Consider the following 18,920-nt stretch of genomic DNA (forward strand, 5'->3'; position numbering starts at 1 on the left):
CACACGGGGTTCCAGCAGTATATTGATAAGGCTAAGCTCGGTAATGTAGCGGTTGGTGAGCAGCGTCTCGATCATCGAACGAACAAGGCGGAAGTGTGGCAGGTGTGAAGTAACACTCAGAGTGCGCAGTCTCTTGTTCCGGCACAAGTAGCCGGTGGCCAAGAGGGCATATCGCGGCCATTTTCAGTTCAGTATCTCAAGGTAAAGTAGGGACGTGTTGATCGACAGCGTGGCAATGGACTTGTTCCGCCCGAGTGCTTCCAGTATAGCGACGGCATCCTTGCTGTGTTCTAAACTTGCTCAAGTTGAGTGTTCTCAGCGAGGAAGTGCTCGCTAGGAACTCCGAGAGGCCGTGGGCGAAGCTGCGGTCCATGTGCTTGCCCTCGCAGGCGAGCTCTCGCAGGTAGTTGATATGCAACAGCACCGCGCCAAAGCTGTGCGCCGGCGGCCGCGTGAAGTAGCTCCAACTCACGATCAACTTGAGCTTTCTTAGACCCAGGTTGTTACAAAGCGCGTCGTACACGAGTTCGTCAAAACGCCAAAATATCCATACCCATATTTCCATAGAGGTGACGCAGTGGTGACGTGTCAGCAGATGGGGCAGTCGCTTGGCGACCGCACCATCTTCGACCGGGCCATCTTTGCCGAGGCTGTGGGCGCCGAGCTGATGCTGCGAGTGACACGACAGCCGAGCTGGCCGACCGCTGCGACAATCTGGAAAGGCCGCGTCGATACGAGTGATCAGGCGCAGCAGCCGAATGGCGATATGCCTCCGTGACTAAAGGAGTAGTCCAACCACAGCGAGGCTGACCACAGAGGCTATGGGCTGACCATAAGCCTCTGCTACTGGAGAAGTAGTCCAACCACAATGGGACAGGCTTGTGTCCATCCACCTCGCCCCTTTCTTTGTTCACTTGTTTGAGCAACCTGGTGAACGATCTCCGGCTGGGCTCTCTTTTGTAAAATGTGCACCTGCGATTCTCCTCAAGGCCAGAAGTGTGTTAGCTGGAAGCGCTCCCGAGAAAAAGTGGCGATGCAGAGAACAGCGATCTGTGCGCCGGCAGTGAGAGAAAAACAACAACGAGGGGGCGAGCTTCCACATGCAGCTGTGAACGGGTTCCTCTAAAACAGGTTTTGCTAGTTAGTCTTCTGCTTTCCCAATCACTGCCGTCATGGCGCTGAGCCATGCTACTGCAAGGGTTTCAAAAGGGAGTCCCTTGTTTTTTGAACAAACCACTTCCTCCGAAACAGGAATGAAAATGCTTGTTTGACAGCCTGCCCCAATGGGACGTGAACTCTAGGCTGACGTCATGAGCCGGACGGCCGTTGACTCCGTCTGCTGAGAACGTTGCTGAGAGAAAGAGCCGATTTATTTCCTTGCTCGCTGAGGTGATCGGAGGCTGCGATTCGGTTGTCTGGCCTCCCCTGACTGTTAAGTTGTATCGGACAACATATTTCACGAACGCCTTTTAGTACAACACTGTCCACATGCACGCCGGCCTTCATCTTTGGTGGTTTATTCTGCTTTGTCAAGTGGCTCCACCTATTTAAACGCTTATTTCTAGGCGTAGCCGGTGGTAGCTGGAAGGGCGAGTACGCATCGTGAAAAGCGGGTTTGTTTACGCTGATTTGTTAGGGCTAGCATTTTATAGTCTTGTAAGGACGCTGTACTCCACGTTAGTATCTCGCCGAGCCTGAATCATGATCCCGCTTTGCTACGTTACGATGGCCCCGTGACTTCTTCCGTGCCTTTGAGTGGTAGTGCATTCGCCTCCTGTCTTAGAGAGACCGGAACATGCAATTGTACGACGCGGACATGAAGGCGGTGGACTTTAAAATCATATTTAGTCATCTTTTTGCGCGATTGCAATAGGGTTCACATTTCCTAAACTTACTGTGACGGTCACTAAAAAAAATGAAAGATAAATAAACATTATGTCGCGTAGCCTACCAAAGAAGCCTCCGCGTGCCGTTCTTTGGACTCCTGGTTCTCTACGTGGTCCGGTTGTTGCTTTTTTTTTGCACACCATAACTATAGCTTCATATTGGAGCACATTATCCTTGCAAACTGCATTATAAGCTTATTAGGAAGTAATTAGTGGCGAGCACTGGTAGCAGCGCTGCTTTAGGCGAAGCGCACGTGCAGCACCCCGCAGTGCAGACCACGGTAGATGCATTTTCATGTTGGCGACCCTGAAAAAAAAAATCGGTACACCTTAAATTAAGACGCACATGTTGTAAAAACCTCGAATCGTCCGAATCGTTCCCCGGGGTCTCCCACTGCAACTGGCACCGTAATAGGTCCTATCAGCATAACGATGTCAACTTAGTGTGCTACACACTTCCTAAGCGTTGTTTAAAACGGTCCGCATTCTATACATACAGTCACCGGCCTGTTCAGTTTAACAGTTTTACATTTATTTGATCGCGATTTAGCCCGTGGAGTACTGATCACAAATAGGCAATGATATTTTTTAATACGCCTTCAAAACGAAGCGAGTGGCACAGCCTGTACGCTCGGGAATCAGTGCTGTTACATTCATGCCAGGCGGTATATATGACGGCGTTATCTTTTAACTTCCACCTCCCATTCACAAAGGCTGACTACACTGCTGTGGAAGCCAGCGAGACTTCTCGCTGCCAACACGTTCGCAACGAAAAATACTTCAATGTTCCTACCACCATAACAAAAATGTTTTTCGTTATTTTTGCGAGAAGTAATTGAAATGATCTTCTTCCTTACAAACAAAAACAGCGCTAAATGTCTGTTTTCATGCGGCTGTATAGCTCAGTTTCCACCTGACGTCGCATACAGGCTTTTTGATTTGGGTCCATCGCGATGGCGGTCGTCTGGACTTTTTATCTCACGGGACAGTATCAGCGCACCAGAGGAGAGAGAGTGCCTAGGTCTCCGCGTTTTTCGGTACTCTACCTACTTTCTTCTCTTGGCCACCCAGTTGCACAAAGGGGGACCTGAAAAAAAAACGCGAGAGCGCGTCGGCACTAATTGGATGACCCGCGAGCCATTCAGGAGACGCTTGGAGTTATACGTTTTGCTGGCCGAACTTCTTGTGTATGATGATTGGTGGAGTTTATTGGCGCAAGGGCCAGATATGGCCAAAGAGCGCCAGAGCGATGATAACGAACTGTGTGATGTGCAGTGTGAATAAAACAGATGTGACGTGGCTGTAAATGGGCCTAAAAACAGTCGCTGTAGGTGCATTAAAATATACATATAGTAAAATTATGGCAATGAGAAATGATGTGTGCTATGGAGACATAAATTGTTTTAAAAGTGAAACGTATGTGAAATAAAAACTTGACATTGAGCACCAGTGCGTCGGCAGAGCCCTTAAAGCAAGAGCGGGGAGGCCTGGGCTCATTGAAAGCTGCTATCACAGCGGCATCCTCTGAACAGAGGATGCACTATGAACCTGTTGGGCTAAAAACATTCAATGTTGGGCTGAAAACGTTCAATACTACATCGTTTAAAAAGCTTAAAACTGATTTTGCATCAAAAAGCGGCTCTTCACCGAGAAACATAATCGGAAGTAAAGGAAAACGATAGCGGTATGCTAAAGCAGAATGTTTCTTTCTCTCACTTTCAGCTTCTGGACACTCCAGGAGGACGTGGAGGACGGTTAGCCTGTCGCCACATCTACTACAAGTAGGAGGTTCATCGCCAGTCAGCAGAAAGCTATGGGTACCATAAGTGTGTCCTATTCTGAGGCGACAGAATAGGACATCAGTTCGCCGTGTTCTCGTAGCGGAGGGCCAGTAACCTAACTGCGGCTTAATCAATAGAAGCTTATTATTTATTTCTGTGTCCCACAAGCGTTACCAGTGGCTTCGCAGTTTCTTACGTAGGAAGGGTTTTAGGTCTGTTGCAGGGACAGTAGCAGTAGGGTTAATAGCGCGCAATATAATTTACGTGGCCATTTGGTCAGCTAACACATTGCCCTCGATACTTCTATGGCCAGGTACTCAGCAAATAGTAACATGCTGGTTGGACATATACGCAGTACACAGGACGGAATACAACTCAATTATTACCGGATTTCTTAATCTAAAAAGTGATAATAATGCATTTACGATGCTTAATGAGTCTGTGAATATAATTGATTCTTGTAAGTTTGGTTTCCATATATGCTTCACAGTCGACAATAGTGCATAACCCTCAACCCTAAATATACTTGTTTCCGGGTGCAGTACACCGGATTCCGAGAAGGATGGTCGGACGGCTGCATAAGCCACCCCTGCATGCGACTTAGAAGCGTCGGTATAAAACTCTACGCATGAGTATTTGGACTGGAGTTCTCGGAAATGCATTTTAATATGTGCTTCTGGTGCGTGTTTAGCGATTTCGACAAATGAGGTGTCACAGTGTATAAGCTGCCACTACCACGGCGGTAAAAGTTTCGCTCTGGTCGTAGGACAAAGTTGTAACAGTGGAAAACCCATTTCCTCACTCAAGCTTCTCACACGCAAAGAGAACGGCTTTCTCACTGTGGGGCCATTATGGAAGAGGGTGGCAGCGGTCATATCGTTTATAGTTGAATAAGAAGGATGCTTGATGTTTGCGCGTACTTTTATAAAATATGTGAAACTGCTATAGGATCGCTGCAGGTGAAGTGACCACTGATTCAACTCCACATAGAGGCTCTGGATCGGGCTTGTCCTGAAAGCACCAGTTGCAAGTCGGATACCCAGATGGTGAACGGGGTCTAGGATTTTTAATGCACTTGGCGTTGCGGAATGATAAATTATAGAGCCATAATCAAGGCGCGACCCAGCAAGGCTTTTGTACAACTTTAAGAGGCACTTTCGAACACTACCCCATGTTGTACGTGATAGGAGTTTTAGGACGTTCATCGCTTTCAAACATTTCATTTTGACATATTTAATATGGGGCATAAACGTCAGCTTTAGAATCTAAAGTGGTTCCCAGGAATTTATACTCGCTGCTCACAGAGAGTTGGTCTCCCTTGATCACAACATTTGGTATTGGCATTACTCATCGTTTGTTGGAGAAAAGTACGCAAGTACTTTTCTTGGTGTTTATTTTAAAACCATTTTCATCCGCCCATTTAGAGAATTTATTCATTCCAAGCTGCACTTGTCGTTCGCAGATAGATATTGCATGATTTGAAACTCATCTGCACATATCAACATACACGGAATAAAACATCGCACTTGGAATGACTGACTGCAGGGAGTTCATTTTTGCAAGAAAGAGTGTGCAACTAAGCACGCCCCCTTGCGGAACACCAGTCTCTTGGGTAAAAGTTCTAGAGAGAGCATTTCCCACTTTTACGCGAAAGTTTCGCTTAGACAGATAACTTTTAATTGTGTTTAGCATGTTCCTATGAATGCCCATGGTGGCAAGATCTCGGAGAATTCCGAATCGCCATGTGGTGTCGTACGCCTTCTCTAAGTCGAGGAATACCGACGAAAGTACAAACTGCCTATGAATAAATGCATCTCTGATGTATGTCTCTATGCGAACAAGGTGGTCTGTTGACGAGCTCCCTTCTCTGAAACCACACTGAAGGGGGTCTAGTATACTGTTACTTTCTAGGAAGTGCATTAAGCGCTGGTTTATCATTTTTTCATATAGTTTGCATAGACAGCTTGTTAGCGCTATTGGCCTGTAGCTGGAGGCCAAGGACGGATCTTTGCCTTGTTTAAGTACCGGGATGACTATAGCTTCTTTCCATGACAATGGAATATACCCAGCTGCCCACGTGATATTGAAGAGAGCTAGGAGTGTTTTTAGTGCTTCGGGGTGAAGGTACTTGACCATTTTGTATGTTATACGATCGACACCTGGCGCCGGGTTGTTGCAGCACGCAAGAGATGCCTTAAGTTCAGCTAATGTGAAGGGCAGTTGTAAGTCTCACTGGATGGACGTTTACATTTAAGGGGCTGCCGCTCTTCGCGTTTTTTTTAATTTTAAGAACGTTTCTGTATAGTTTGATGCACTTGGGACGTATTCAAAGTGTTCGCCTAGGCAGTCCGCCTGCTCCTCCAGGCTCTCACCTCGGCTATTTACCAAGGGTAGGGGGTGCAACTCCCGACCCATTAACTTGTTTACCCTATTTCAAACCTTAGTTTCGTGGGTGTAAGAATTGATACCAGAAATGTACCTATTCCAACTTTCTTTCTTTGCAAGACGACGCGTTCTTCTGGCTTGTGACTTGTTTGAAATTGACGAGGTTTTCAGGCGTTGGGTAATTTAGAAGTAGTCTCCAAGCTTTATTTTGTCTATTGCGCGCTTTTCGACAATCGTCGTTACACCATGGCATGCGACGCATATTAGTCATTCCGTTAGTTTGATTTATACATTTCACTGCAGCGTCAATAATAAAACCTGTTAGGTATGCTACAGCATCGTCTATGTAGAAATCAGCAATCTCATCTCCGTCTAAAAATGTAATTTCTCGGAACAGTTCCCAGTTGGCTGACTTGGTGTTCCAGCGAGGAAAGTCAGGCAAGCATGTATCTTCTTTTGTTAACTTTAACATAATCGGGAAGTGGTCCCTCCCAAAAGGGTTCTTGAGAACGAACGACTCCAGCTAAGGAATTATAGCACTCGAGGCAATACTTAGGTGTATAGAAGAGTATGTGTTGTGTGTAGTGCTATAATGCGTTGCTTCTTTTTTGTTTAGTAGACATGCACCTGACGAAAACAGAAAGTGTTCTATTAGGCGTCCTCGCGCATCTAAACGGGAGTCGCCCCATAAGGGACTATGTGCATTTAGATCCCCAACGACTATATATGGCGGAGGAAGTTCATCAATGAAGCTTTGAAAGTGTTTCTTTGAAAGTTGATAGCATGGGGGAATTTAAATAGATGTAATTGTTAGTAGCTTCCCGAACAGCACTGTTCGGGCAGCAACTGCCTCAAGAGAAGTTCGGATGTTTAATTGCTTACAGGCAACACCTTTATCAACTATTATAGCGACACCGCCCGACGAAGCGGCAGCGTCGTCACGGTCTTTGCGGGAGATTGCATAATGCTTTATAAAGTTTGTTTGTGTGGACTTGAGATGTGTTTCCTGAACACACAGCACCTTTGGAGTATGTTTATTAAGAAGATCTCTAATATCATCGAGGTTATGGAGAAGTCCTCTCACATTCCACTGCAAGATCTGTGTATCCATTTTAGATGTGTTTTGTGCTGTGTGCTCAAGGATGGAAAGTTAGCTCACGGACCCTTTCCAGGGGCCATGACACGAGATTTTTTTTTTTTTTGGATCGGTTGACGGAGTCACGCCGATTCTTAGGCGCTGGTTGCGCCCTCACGCTCGGTGTTGTGTCCATTGCCTCTTGCGAGGCGCTGGACACGTGCTCTTGTGAGCGCTGCGTTTGTTTTGAGGGCCTCGCCTCAAAAGACGAGACCTTCGCAGCCCCCAGCCCGGAGGTTGGTGGGTCTTTCTTGGATGGCGGAGCAGCACTGGCTGCAACCGCCGAGGGGGCGGATGGTGTCACCGCTGGCTCACTAAGCGGGTGCTAGACAGGCGCCGGGGGCCGTCGTGCCGCTGCCCCCTGACGCGCCACTTCGGCAAAGCTAGTTTCTGGTAGGCAGGACACCTGCCTTCGTGCCTCCCTAAATGAAATGTTTTGTTTTACTTTAATTGTCACAATTTCCTTTCCTTTTTTCCAGCACGGGCATGATCGCGAGTGCGCGGTATGCTCCCCATTACAGTTCGCACAGTGAAGAGAGTTTACACAGGCATCTGATGTGTGTTCTTCAGCACTGCATTTCGCGAGAGTTAGGCGGCCCCGGCAGTTCTGTGAACTGTGGCTGAACCGCTGGCATTTGAAACATCGGAGAGGGTTTGGTATATATGGCCTCACTTGAAGCCTGATATACCTAGCCTCAACGGAGTCGGGCAGTACACTTGAATTATAGGTGAGTATCAGGTGCTTAGTCTGGACTTCTTTGCCATCACGCCTCATCCTAATCCTTTTCACGTTGATAACATTCTGTTCGCTGAAACCCTCCAGGAGTTCAGCCTCCGTCAGCCCTAACAGGTCATCATCTGAAACAACGCCACGGGTGGTGTTCATGGTTCGGTGTGGGGTCACTATTATTTTGGTATCTCCAAATTTCACTAGATTAGGCAGTCGCTCATATTGTTTCTGGTCGCGGAGCTTCAACAGGAGGTCACCACTTCCCATTCTCGATGCTTTATATCCTGGGCCAAAGATTTCCGTCAAAGACTTTGATACTAGAAAAGGTGAAAGTGTTTGCACTGATTTACCGGGTGTGTCAGAGTGGATAACATGAAATCGGGGAGAAAATACTTTCTGGTTACCAAAAAACTCGAAAACTTCATCGGTGCACCCTCTTTTCTGAGGGCGATCAGGGAGTGGGGGGAAGGAACAAGCCATATGTAAATGTTTACTTTCGGCAGCGGCGCCAGCCACCTACCCTGGAGTCCTACAAGGGGACGCTGCAGGGTCTGTAAGTACAGGCCCCGCATACGCCAGCTGTACGCCACCACTATAACCGAATATGGTGTATCCAAGGTAGGATAGCCACACAGGGTTAACCCTTGCCGCCAGGAAACACGGAAGTCAATGGAAGTGAGTAGAGGACAGGAAAGATTTAAAGTGAGAGAAAAGACGAAGATGTGAGGTGGAGACAGGAAAAGGCAACTGCCGATTCCCCCTGGGCGTGTCAATCCGGGGGTGCCGTCTTCGTGAAGCCGGGGCCAAAGGGGTGTGTTGCCTCTGCCGGGGGGCCTTAAAGGTCCAATCACCCAGCGTCGGCTCAACCCCCAGGATCCCCTTTTTCCCGGACATGGCAAAGCCACGCACGGCAAGGCGTGGGAGGGAGTCAAAACTCCCCCGTTAGCTCGGGTCCGTGGTGTCGCTACACACCAAACGCCTACTTGTGCAGGCGCCCCTGCGGGGCGCTCCACGTCTGTTTTCATGCGGCTGTATAGCTCAGTTTCCACCTGACGTCACATACAGGCTTTTTTCTTTGGGTCCATCGCGATGGCGGTCATCTGGAATTTTTACCTTATGGGGCAATATCAGTGCATCAGAGGACAGAGAGTGCCTATAGATCTCCGCGTTCTTTTGTGCTCTACCTACTTTCTTCTCTTCGCCACCCAGTGGCCCAAAGGGGGACCTCAAAAATAAAAAAAAACGCGAGGGTGCGTCGGCACTAATTGGATGACCAGCGAGCCATTCAAGAGACACTCGGAGTTATACGTTTTGCTGGGCGAACTTCTTGCGTATAGCTTCAACAGCATTGCAGCTGATGAATGAAACGGAGCATAGAGGGTGATGACTCGGCGGCCTTGGCTGCTTCCCACGAAGACGCGATAAACACACAGGAAGAGGTCAGTTCTCAAGCGAACAACTTGACGGTGTGTCATGTGAACACGTGCCATTAGCTCCCACCTCTGCTCCCCCCACTCCCAATCCAACAACAGTGATACCCGTCCAGGTGTGAGCATGGATGGATCGATTGAATGGATTGATATAGCTGTACCATTTAGATCGGGCGGCGGCTGACGCCACCTAGCCGTAATACTTAGTGACACAAGAACTAGATTAATCTTTTTTTTCTTAAAATGGTAAAGTAGAGAACTCGTACTTTGCACGGAAGGGTTTATTTTTACTCGTGCCTTGATTTTAGCCACTAATCAAATAACCTCCATCTAGTATTATTAATTCGACCCGCTTGAAGTCTATTTTGCCCTCCCTGTCCCTAAACCCCAGTGCTTTGAAAAAATCTGCGCCATCATCCTGAACTGTAGGGTGCAGCTCTTCACAGAACATTATCCTGCGTTCGGCAGTTTTCTCCTCCTCTCTACACGCACTACATACCGTGTCTACCCCTTCGCCACTGGAATGCGCCGCGCTCCCGGAGGGCAGGTGAGAAGGTGACGAGTAGGGAGACCATGTGACTGAAACATTCCAAGCCCCGGCATGATCTTTGTGGGGCAGCAGCAAAATACGCGTGAAATCGGTCAGCCCCACATTCTTCATTATTCTAATACCTAGTATGCTTGTGCAATGACTCATTCGGCAAACGCCCAGCTGTCATTGTAGCCATCCCTACAAGACAGCGCTGTCAAACTACGCATGGCTGCTACCATTGCCGCCGCGCTCACCGGCTAAAAAAAATCGGATGCTGTTACATTCAATGACCACGTGACTCGTCGCACTGCACCTACTCCGCTTTTCAGGCTAGAGCACTGCAAACTGCTCCTGGCTGCTCTCGGCGCAGCAAAAGCACCCTCGCTCTACCAATGGATGATAGTGCTCCTGCACCTGTTCGACCATTCAAACACGCCTGCTCTGAAGAGAGCACTTTAAGAGTGCTTTTTAGTGCTCCTGCTCTTCAATTGGAATTCGCCACTGGTTCGCAATACTCCCGTCTTGGCCACGAACTGTAGAGAACTACCCCGAGTATCATCATAGATCCTTTCCTTGGTCATTTCCTGGTTAAAAGTTCGATAGATCTCTAGTGGGGACTTCTTAATAACCAAGCCAATTCTCTACATATTGGTCTCAATTTTCTTCCCCTTCTTCTTAACCGATATAGTTCGTTTTGATTTGGTCCCCAGCTCTTTTCCCAGTATTAATCCGTGAATTTTCTGGTTCGCATCCTCCAGTGCAAAGCACCTCAAGCTGTGCACTGATACTATCAATAAAGAAAAAAAGACAAGGTTAAAAAAAATACGAGGTGTTCTTTCGGTTGGCTAAATCTTTAATTTTTCTTGCTTCCTTCTCCGAGTGTTTTCTCAAAAATAAAACATAGGTACATGTAAATACCCTCCGCCCGCCTTCCTGTTCAGCCTGGTGACAGTTTCTCGAGTTACGCAGGTGCAGTACGGTTATATACAGTATTTTCTGATGTTTGCCTTCGCGCCATACCACAAAGCGATGACCACATTGGCCTGGATGGAACAGCGGAGAGGGGGGGGGGGTCTAAGACCACTTAGAAAAAAATATTCTGGCAACCAAGCGAACGAAGCACAGAAACAGGTGCCGCGTAGCTGGTGGCCAGTGCAGCACGTGTAAAAAACGAGTGGAGGAATTCTGGAGATTTGAGGGCGTAGGCACCCAGGCATTCCAAACATTGAAAAAGAAACTTCGCGGAACTGTTGTGGCTAATAGAAAGAGGAGTTGCGGTCGTCTTCCTTGGTTGGCTATTCAGTCGCGCCGTTGGTAGTTTTAAAGATAAAGGTAAAGGCTTCTGGAGGAAGAGGTCGAATTCCCTCATCTCCACTTCAACTCATTCAAGACTGCGTTGTCAGCCACCAGGTTTTTTAGAGACGCTCCGCAGATTTCGCGGATGAAGGTCGTGTCGCTCCGTCCAAGGACTTCCCTGACCTTCAACATTCTTTTACTGTTCTCTCAAGTTTTACCTTTCTTGCCTCGTGAGCTACTGCTGAGTTGTAGTACTCTGATGCAGACAGTTGCAGGGCTCACTTTTTTTTCTATTTCTTCTTCTAAGGAATCACTACGCCCCTCTCCATTTCTTTAGGTTTTTCTCTTCGTGGGCCTTTCACGATGATTATGTAGCGGTGGCCTGCCTCTTGTAAGGGCGAACAGACTCAGTGTGCTGGCTTTATAGAAAAAAAAAGGAGTGTAAAAATTTAAGGAAAGTAAAAAATATATAAAAAATGAAAAAAATGGCCGCGGATCTGCATATTACACTGCAAATGTCGTCGCAAGACGATAGTATCAATTGCGTCTGGATAGAGTGAACAAAACGTTTATTTCATGTTCTGCGCAAGTCTGGAGGCGCTGCGTTAGAGTGCCTCGAGCGTGCAGCGGAGGCAAACGAGCGCATCAAGTCACGCCATACGTGAGACATGAGCGATATCTCCAGTTATCTTGGAAAACGAAGCGCGCGGTGCGTGCCTGTCCATAATTATTGTTTGTTATTATATACAGACATGACTAATGTTATCTTTAATAATTAATCAATCATTATTAACGGACATTACTCTTCTGGATGGGGCTGTATTACTGGCTGTATTATTATCCGTGGGCTGTTTTATACGGTTTGTTATGCAGCACGGGTTACATGAACAATCAGTATATCAGATAAGGCACGACTACCACGAAGTGCTCACGGAAGGTCACGATATTGTATTTCAGTGGTTGCCGAGTCATTGCGGAATCGTCGGCAATGACCGCGTGGATGAAGCTGCTCGATCGGCTGATGACCAAGACCAGCGCACGCCCATACCACTCTTGAGAACGGACGCTGCAAGGCTACTACAATCACTTGCTGGCCGCATATCTCTCCTACAATGGAATACGCAGGGTTTCTCCAACACGCACCTGTATTCGATCGACCCAAACTTGCAACTTCGTTTGCCATCCGGGCTCCCACGATGCGCTGAAACTTTACTGTGTCGCTTGAGGTTGGGCGTGGCATTTACGAATTCGTACTCTCGTCTATTTGGAATGGCGAGCACTTCGGCATGCAACATCTGCGCCTGCGAGGAAACGCTTGAGCACATTCTATGTCATTGCCCAGCATACCAGACCGAACGACGTATTGTGGAAGCTAAGCTCTGTCAGCTGGATTCACGACCGCTTACAGAAGAGAAGATCCTGGGACCTTGGCCGACGGCTTCCCATACGCGCAAAGCCACGAAAGCCCTCTTGTACTCTTTAAGGACCACCAGACTTCACGACCGCTTGTGAAAGAACTGTGCGAGGCTGTGCTGTGTAATCTCGAGCTGACTATTCATGCTTCTGTTTCTTACTCCTCTTCTTTTCTATCTCTTTCCGTTCTATTATTCTCCTTTTCCCCAACCCCAAGTGTATGGTAGCCAACCGAGCCAAGCTTGGTTAACACCCCTGCCTTTCCTCTCTATTTATCTCTCTCTCTCTCTCTCCAACTTACATTGTCTGAGCTCTGTTGTATTTTACCGTATGAACACTAAACTACTTCGGTCGAAGACGTACCTATTCCTAAGAAGGTGAGATCAACCACATTTTTTTGCTAAGTAGCAAATGTCGCCACCCCCTTTTTTTCAAAAAAAAAAAACATGGCACCGCCACTGTGCATGCACAGGCTTGCCCTGACGTCTTTCACGACAAGCCCTTCAGTCATGTCGCGACCTTCCTGGACAAAGGTGCAGCATTCGCTGTGCCCCAACTAGGATGGAGCTACGTAGGCGCTTCAATGAACTAGCTCAGCTGTAACTTATTCACGCTCTTTCTTTTTGTTTTGTCATCGAAACAGTTCAACTTGCTCCTGTCGTCAGTGCTTGCAATCACGTTTTTGTCATGGTCGTGAGTCACTCGCAACAATACATGCTAAGCGTGCGATTCTTCGGCTGATTGTTAAGTTCGGCTTATGAATGAAAGTAAATTTAAAGCAATCAGCGACAAGTAGGAAAAACGTGGCGCAGAAACTAATCTCAGCTGAAATCTATTGGCCAGCAAAGGCTCCAACACCACCATCAGATCACTGTCGAGAGTCATTCCAGCGTGCGTTATTCGGAAATTCTCATCTAAGGCTTATCAAGGAAGGTCTATCGCAAGCGGTCATGCCGGAAGAAACAATTAGGGACAGCATTGAGCAGGGCCTAATCTCAGCTGCAATCAGTTTCCCGGCAGAAACGAGTATCGTACATTGTAGATAGTAAATGCTGATAATAGAATGAATAGTTCAAAACACACACACTGGTGGTTGCAAAGTCTTAGGCTATATGCGGTCTCCTGCCGTATACAACTGATACGTGACATGTCTAGGTATTTTACAATGGCCCTTACAATTCATTTAAGCTCTGGTTTAGCTACGCTATAAGAATATGAAGAAAAATTATATGTAGAGGCCTTCCTTGTAAAGTTATCAACATGGGCGTTGGCAGGGGGGGGGGGGGCGACGTGCAAAAGGGGCACTTCCTCTACTCAAGACACACCACCCTTTTCAGCACTCTCTCCCGGCCTTTATATAGAGGCGGTGGCTGCGAGCACTCAGAAAGGCGTGTCACCATCCAGAATCTTACCACAATCGCATTGATGGCAATCAAGCCTTCAAAGGCTGCGCTAAGTTTGCATCGCTTTCAATTATTAGACACCAAATCAAACAACATAATTTTTTTCTATTTCACAAAAAAAGAAACCGCAAGTTGTCTTTGAAAGCTTGACGAGCCCGCCACCCAATTACATGGGCTGACGGCAGCACAACAACAGCTACATTTACACACAAATTAAAAATAAAAGACATAATGTACAGACATGTAAACATTAAAAGGGTACATAATATAGATGAGTCTTAATAGCGCATCAGACGTGACTCATTTACCCGTCCTGATCTTGCAGGATGCTCTCTTCTGTGCCGCGGTGTTCTGGACGGCTGCGCCCAGCATGAACGCATATGGTCATGACCTTCTGCTGCCACCTTTCCAAGTTTCACACCAGCTACGCCGAGACCGGATGACATCGCTTCTTCTATCTGGCAACCGGCCAAACTTTTCGCCCACGATACACATCACAGCAGGCCCGGGATATAAAAGCTACCGAGCAACCAGCGCATTCGGACATAACACCGCATAAGACATGCATCAATTCATCATCATCATCATCATCATCATCATCATCATCATCAGCCTGACTACGTCCACTGCAGGACAAAGGTCTTTCCCATGTTTCGCCAGTTAACCCGGTCCTGTGCTTGCTGCTGCCGATTTGTACCCGCAAACTTCTTAATCTCGTCTGCCCACCTAACCTTCTGTCGCCCCCTAACCTAACTGCCTTCTTTGGGAATTCAGTTAGTTACCCTTAATGTTACCCTGTCTTAAGTTACCCTGTCTACGCGGTACATTCCCGGCCCATGTTCACTTCCTCTTCTTGATTTCAACTATGATATCCATAACCCCCGTTTGTTCCCTAATCCTGTCTGCTCTCTTCTTGTCTCTTAAGGTTACACCTATCATTTTCCTTTCCATCGCTCGCTGCGTCGTCCTCAACTTAAGCTGAACCCTTTTTGTAAGTCTCCAGGTTTCTGCTCCGTAGCTATGTACCGGCAAGATACAGCTGTTATATACCTTCCTCTTCGGGGATAGTGGCAATCTACCTGTCATAATTTGAAAGTGCTTGCCAAATGTGCTCCACCTAATTCCTATTCTTCTAGTTACTTCAATCTCGTTGTTCGGATCCACGGTTATTACCTGCCTTAAGTAGACATAGTGTTTTACAACTTGAAGTGCAGTATTACCTATCTCGAAGAGCTGCCCTCTTTCAAGGTTGTTGTACATTACTTTCGTTTTCTGCAGATTAATTTTAAGACCCACCTTTCTGCTCTACTTGTCTAACTCCGTAATCAAGAGTTGCAATTCGTCCCCTGAGTTACTCAGCAATGCAATGTCATCGGCGAAGCGCAGGTTACTAAGGTACTCTCCATTAACTCTTACCCCTAACTGTTCCCATTCTAGGCTTCTGAAAACCTCCTGTAAGCACGCTGTGAATAGCATTGCGGAGATTGTGTACCCCTGCCTACGCTAAAACCACCAACGGTCAATTTCTGTTTTTGAGGCGAAAACCTTAGATGACTCATCAAACGTGGAACTCGACCGTTTGCGTCCTGCGTCGGCGATATCGAGTGATCCATCACGTGATGACAACATATATGACATCAGACATTGCAAAAGATTGTGAGGTAATCAAAACATCACGTGACTTCACTTGATCACGTCATCGCATGACGTCCGAGCTTGGTGCAATGTGGTCTGATCATGGAGGCCATGCAAAATCAGTTTTGCAGTGCCTCCGAATTTGGAGGCAGTGCGAACCTCGTAAGGTACAGCAAGTTTTTAAAGAGTGGTGTGAATGGTGGCGAGCTAGGGCGTCGGCCGGGTGGGGGGGGGGGGGGGAAGGGGCACGGCCCTCTTCAAGCCCAACCGGCATCTGTCCACGCCCAAGCTACACTATAGTGTTCTCCCTCAGTTGCGATGCAAGACAGGTTTGCAACCACGGCAAAAATCTTGCTGACAGTCATGGACTGTTGGTGTATGATCAGTACATCGATTGAGAAAAAAAGATGGCTTTCGCCATTTAATCGTATTAGGTGGATGGATATCAACGCTGTGAGTTTTTATCGAGGTATGTAAGCCTATCCCCCTGATGAATTCGCGTAGTTAATGCAAGACAAACTGCAGGAGTAAAATCCTAGCCCCATAATCACAGTGAGGACACAGATAACAAAAATTCAACTTATATAGCTTCACAAACATAGAAGCCATGAAGTAGCATTAGGCAATTAACGAATAATATAATTGTTAGGGTTTAACGTCCCAAAACCACCACGCGACTATGAGAGACGCCGTAGTGAAGGGCTCCAGAAATTTAAGCACACGGGTTCAAAGCATTTTCGCCGCCATCGAAAATGCAGCCGCCGCGGCCGGAATTCCACCCCGCGACCTGCGGGCTAGCAGCCGAGTGCCTTAGCCACTAGACTACCGTGGCGGGTAAGGATTGAATGAAACGTCCAGTGCCTTTGACGTATTACCACATCCCATAACCGAGCAAGTGTGTCCGCCGCTTTCTGCATTCGGCATGTTCAGTGAGGATTCCGGTTATGTGCGACAAACAACACGGTCTAGTATGCATGAATGAAAGTTAGAGCGATCAGAAGTAAAGATTCTTCACAGCAGCAGCTCCTTACAACAGCCAAAGCCACTCACGGCGCGCGATAAGACAAGCGAGAGCGGCAAAGCGTCGTCTGCTCTGACCACCAGCGCTCCGCTCTCCCATAATGCCCCAGCGCCGAACCACCAGAGGAAAGCGCGGCGCTTCGATTTCTGGAAAAGTCCATTTATTGTGGCTAGCCACCACACTGCGAGCGAGGCTGCCATCGATTGAATTAAAATGTCATTCACTGGGCGCTACTATTGCTTCACGCTCTACGCTAATCGCCTTCGTCACTCGACATCAAATCGTCGAAGGCGATCGGAGCTTCTTCGCTCCGGTCTTGTTGCCCGCTGTTCATATCGTCTTTCCAATAATTTCGAGATTCTTCCTTGCATTGCTAAGGTGAGGTATTACACACAGTTAAACATCTAATGGGCCAACAAGTGATTCTACATATCCGCCCTGTGGAGTCTGAAACCAACGCCAGTAAGATCGAAAACAAATATTAACTCTAGCTGGTGCATAAAAATATTAATTTTATAGGATACTCATAGAACTTCAGAAACGGTTGTACTGTTGATACTCTATATCATCACAAAAGAATGGGCAAACTTGCCTCTAAGAAAATAACATTATTGGCGACTAATTTCGGTAATCCAAGGCATAACCTTAGGCCCTCTCTATACAGGAGTACCAAAGGACGCAATTTATAAGCTGGCGCACCCGAATATAAAACACATTCAGATTCTAAAATGGGGCTACGTGCAGTTTGTATGCAATAATTAGTGAATATATCCGCATCACCCATACACTGTTTCATAGCCTTCGTAGGACTCCTAGCGCACGTACTCCTTTCCCGGCTATGTTGATTGATATGTGAAGTTTAACGTCCCAAAACCACCATATGATTATGAAAGACGCCGCAGTGGAAGGCTCCGGAAATTTCGACCACCTGGGGTTCTGTAACATGCACCCGAATCCGAGCACACGGGCCGACAGCGTTTTCGCCTCCATCGAAAATGCAGTCACCGCAACCGGGATTCCATCCCGCGACCTGTGGGTCAGCAGCCTGGTGCCTTCGTCACTAGTCCGCCACGGTGAGGCATTCCACAGTGGGTATGCACCACAGCTAAAAGGTGATTAAGAACAAGAACAAAACAGAGACAAGGAAGACGACGGAGCCATGGGTGAGCGGATGTACCAGTTGTTGAATACTGTTCCCCCAGCGAGGCAGTTTTTTTCTCTCTTTTCTGGATAATAACTGGAGGATCAGTCTCTGTGCCAATACGAGAGGAGCGAGATCCCGTGTTATGAAGCCCAATATATCGCACCGCTTTCAACAGAAATGTAAATCTTGCCTACGTTTATCGGAAGTCACCTGACAGTCACATTCGATAGAAGGCCAAAAGTCTTTCAAGCATAGGCGTTGCCTAGTGTTGTATCGCGCCGCAGAGAAACGGGCGCTAGCAAGGAAGTCCAGGACGCCGAACTACTCATGTACATGAGACCCATGAACTGCCCTTTATTCAAACATAAAGTTATCTATATGCAGAGTTGTTAACATGCATACAAGATCATTTTAAATGTTACCAACCCACCACAGAAAACGGAATATACTTCTATAGCCAGCACAACACGTATACCAATCCCGATTAGCCTAAGATTCATCGCAGAGACCCGCTCTCCCCGGTTGGCTGGCCGAGTTGGAAAGAAATCAAGCACCCGAAGGGCATGCGTTCGACCCCGGGGCACCATTGCCTTCCGACAGAGGCGGAACGCTAGATGCACGAGCAGTGTGTCGTGTCGGTTCACGTCAAAGAACAGATGGACGCCGAAATTTCCGGAACCCTCAAAAATACGGCGTAGCTCATGAATTACAGTGGTCTCGGGGCGTAAGACCTTAGATAATGTGACTAAGAACGCAAGCTTCGCAGTGGATGCAAGAATGAAAATGTAGTGCTGACGTGCTGTTGCCGACGTTTGGTCTCTGGTTTTCCGGGCGTAAAGATGAGAAACAAATCTATAGCATGCCATCGTTACGGGCCTTCGGCTGCAGCTATCCACACTGACCAGCGTGGCCTCAACCCTCCTCTTTAAACAATGACGGTAAGGGTCCTACTGAGTAACGGTATGCGAAAGGCCAGTGCCACCAAGAAAAAAAAACACCTTTTCGGAACTCGGAGCCACTGGTAAATGGCAGCACCAGGTATTTTTAGTTAAAGGGACACTAAAGAGGAAAGTAATTGCTTGCGCATTATATTGAAGTACCATTTCACGATCCCGAAAACACCACTTTT

At 47.4% G+C, this 18,920-nt stretch overlaps 1 protein-coding gene across 1 annotated transcript in view; it reads left to right on the plus strand.

The window, feature by feature from the left end:
• Window positions 1-595: 595 nt before the first annotated feature.
• LOC142767872 (uncharacterized) overlaps window positions 596-18,920 on the plus strand; it is a 53,493-nt gene continuing 35,168 nt past the window's right edge. Inside the window, exon 1 of the mRNA XM_075870121.1 lies at window positions 596-737. Within this exon, the coding sequence (XP_075726236.1) occupies window positions 596-737 (142 nt within the window). The remainder of the gene's footprint in view (window positions 738-18,920) is intronic.

Source organism: Rhipicephalus microplus, chromosome 7 (assembly GCF_043290135.1).
Source record: "Rhipicephalus microplus isolate Deutch F79 chromosome 7, USDA_Rmic, whole genome shotgun sequence".
Classification (NCBI taxonomy): Eukaryota; Metazoa; Arthropoda; class Arachnida; order Ixodida; family Ixodidae; genus Rhipicephalus; species Rhipicephalus microplus.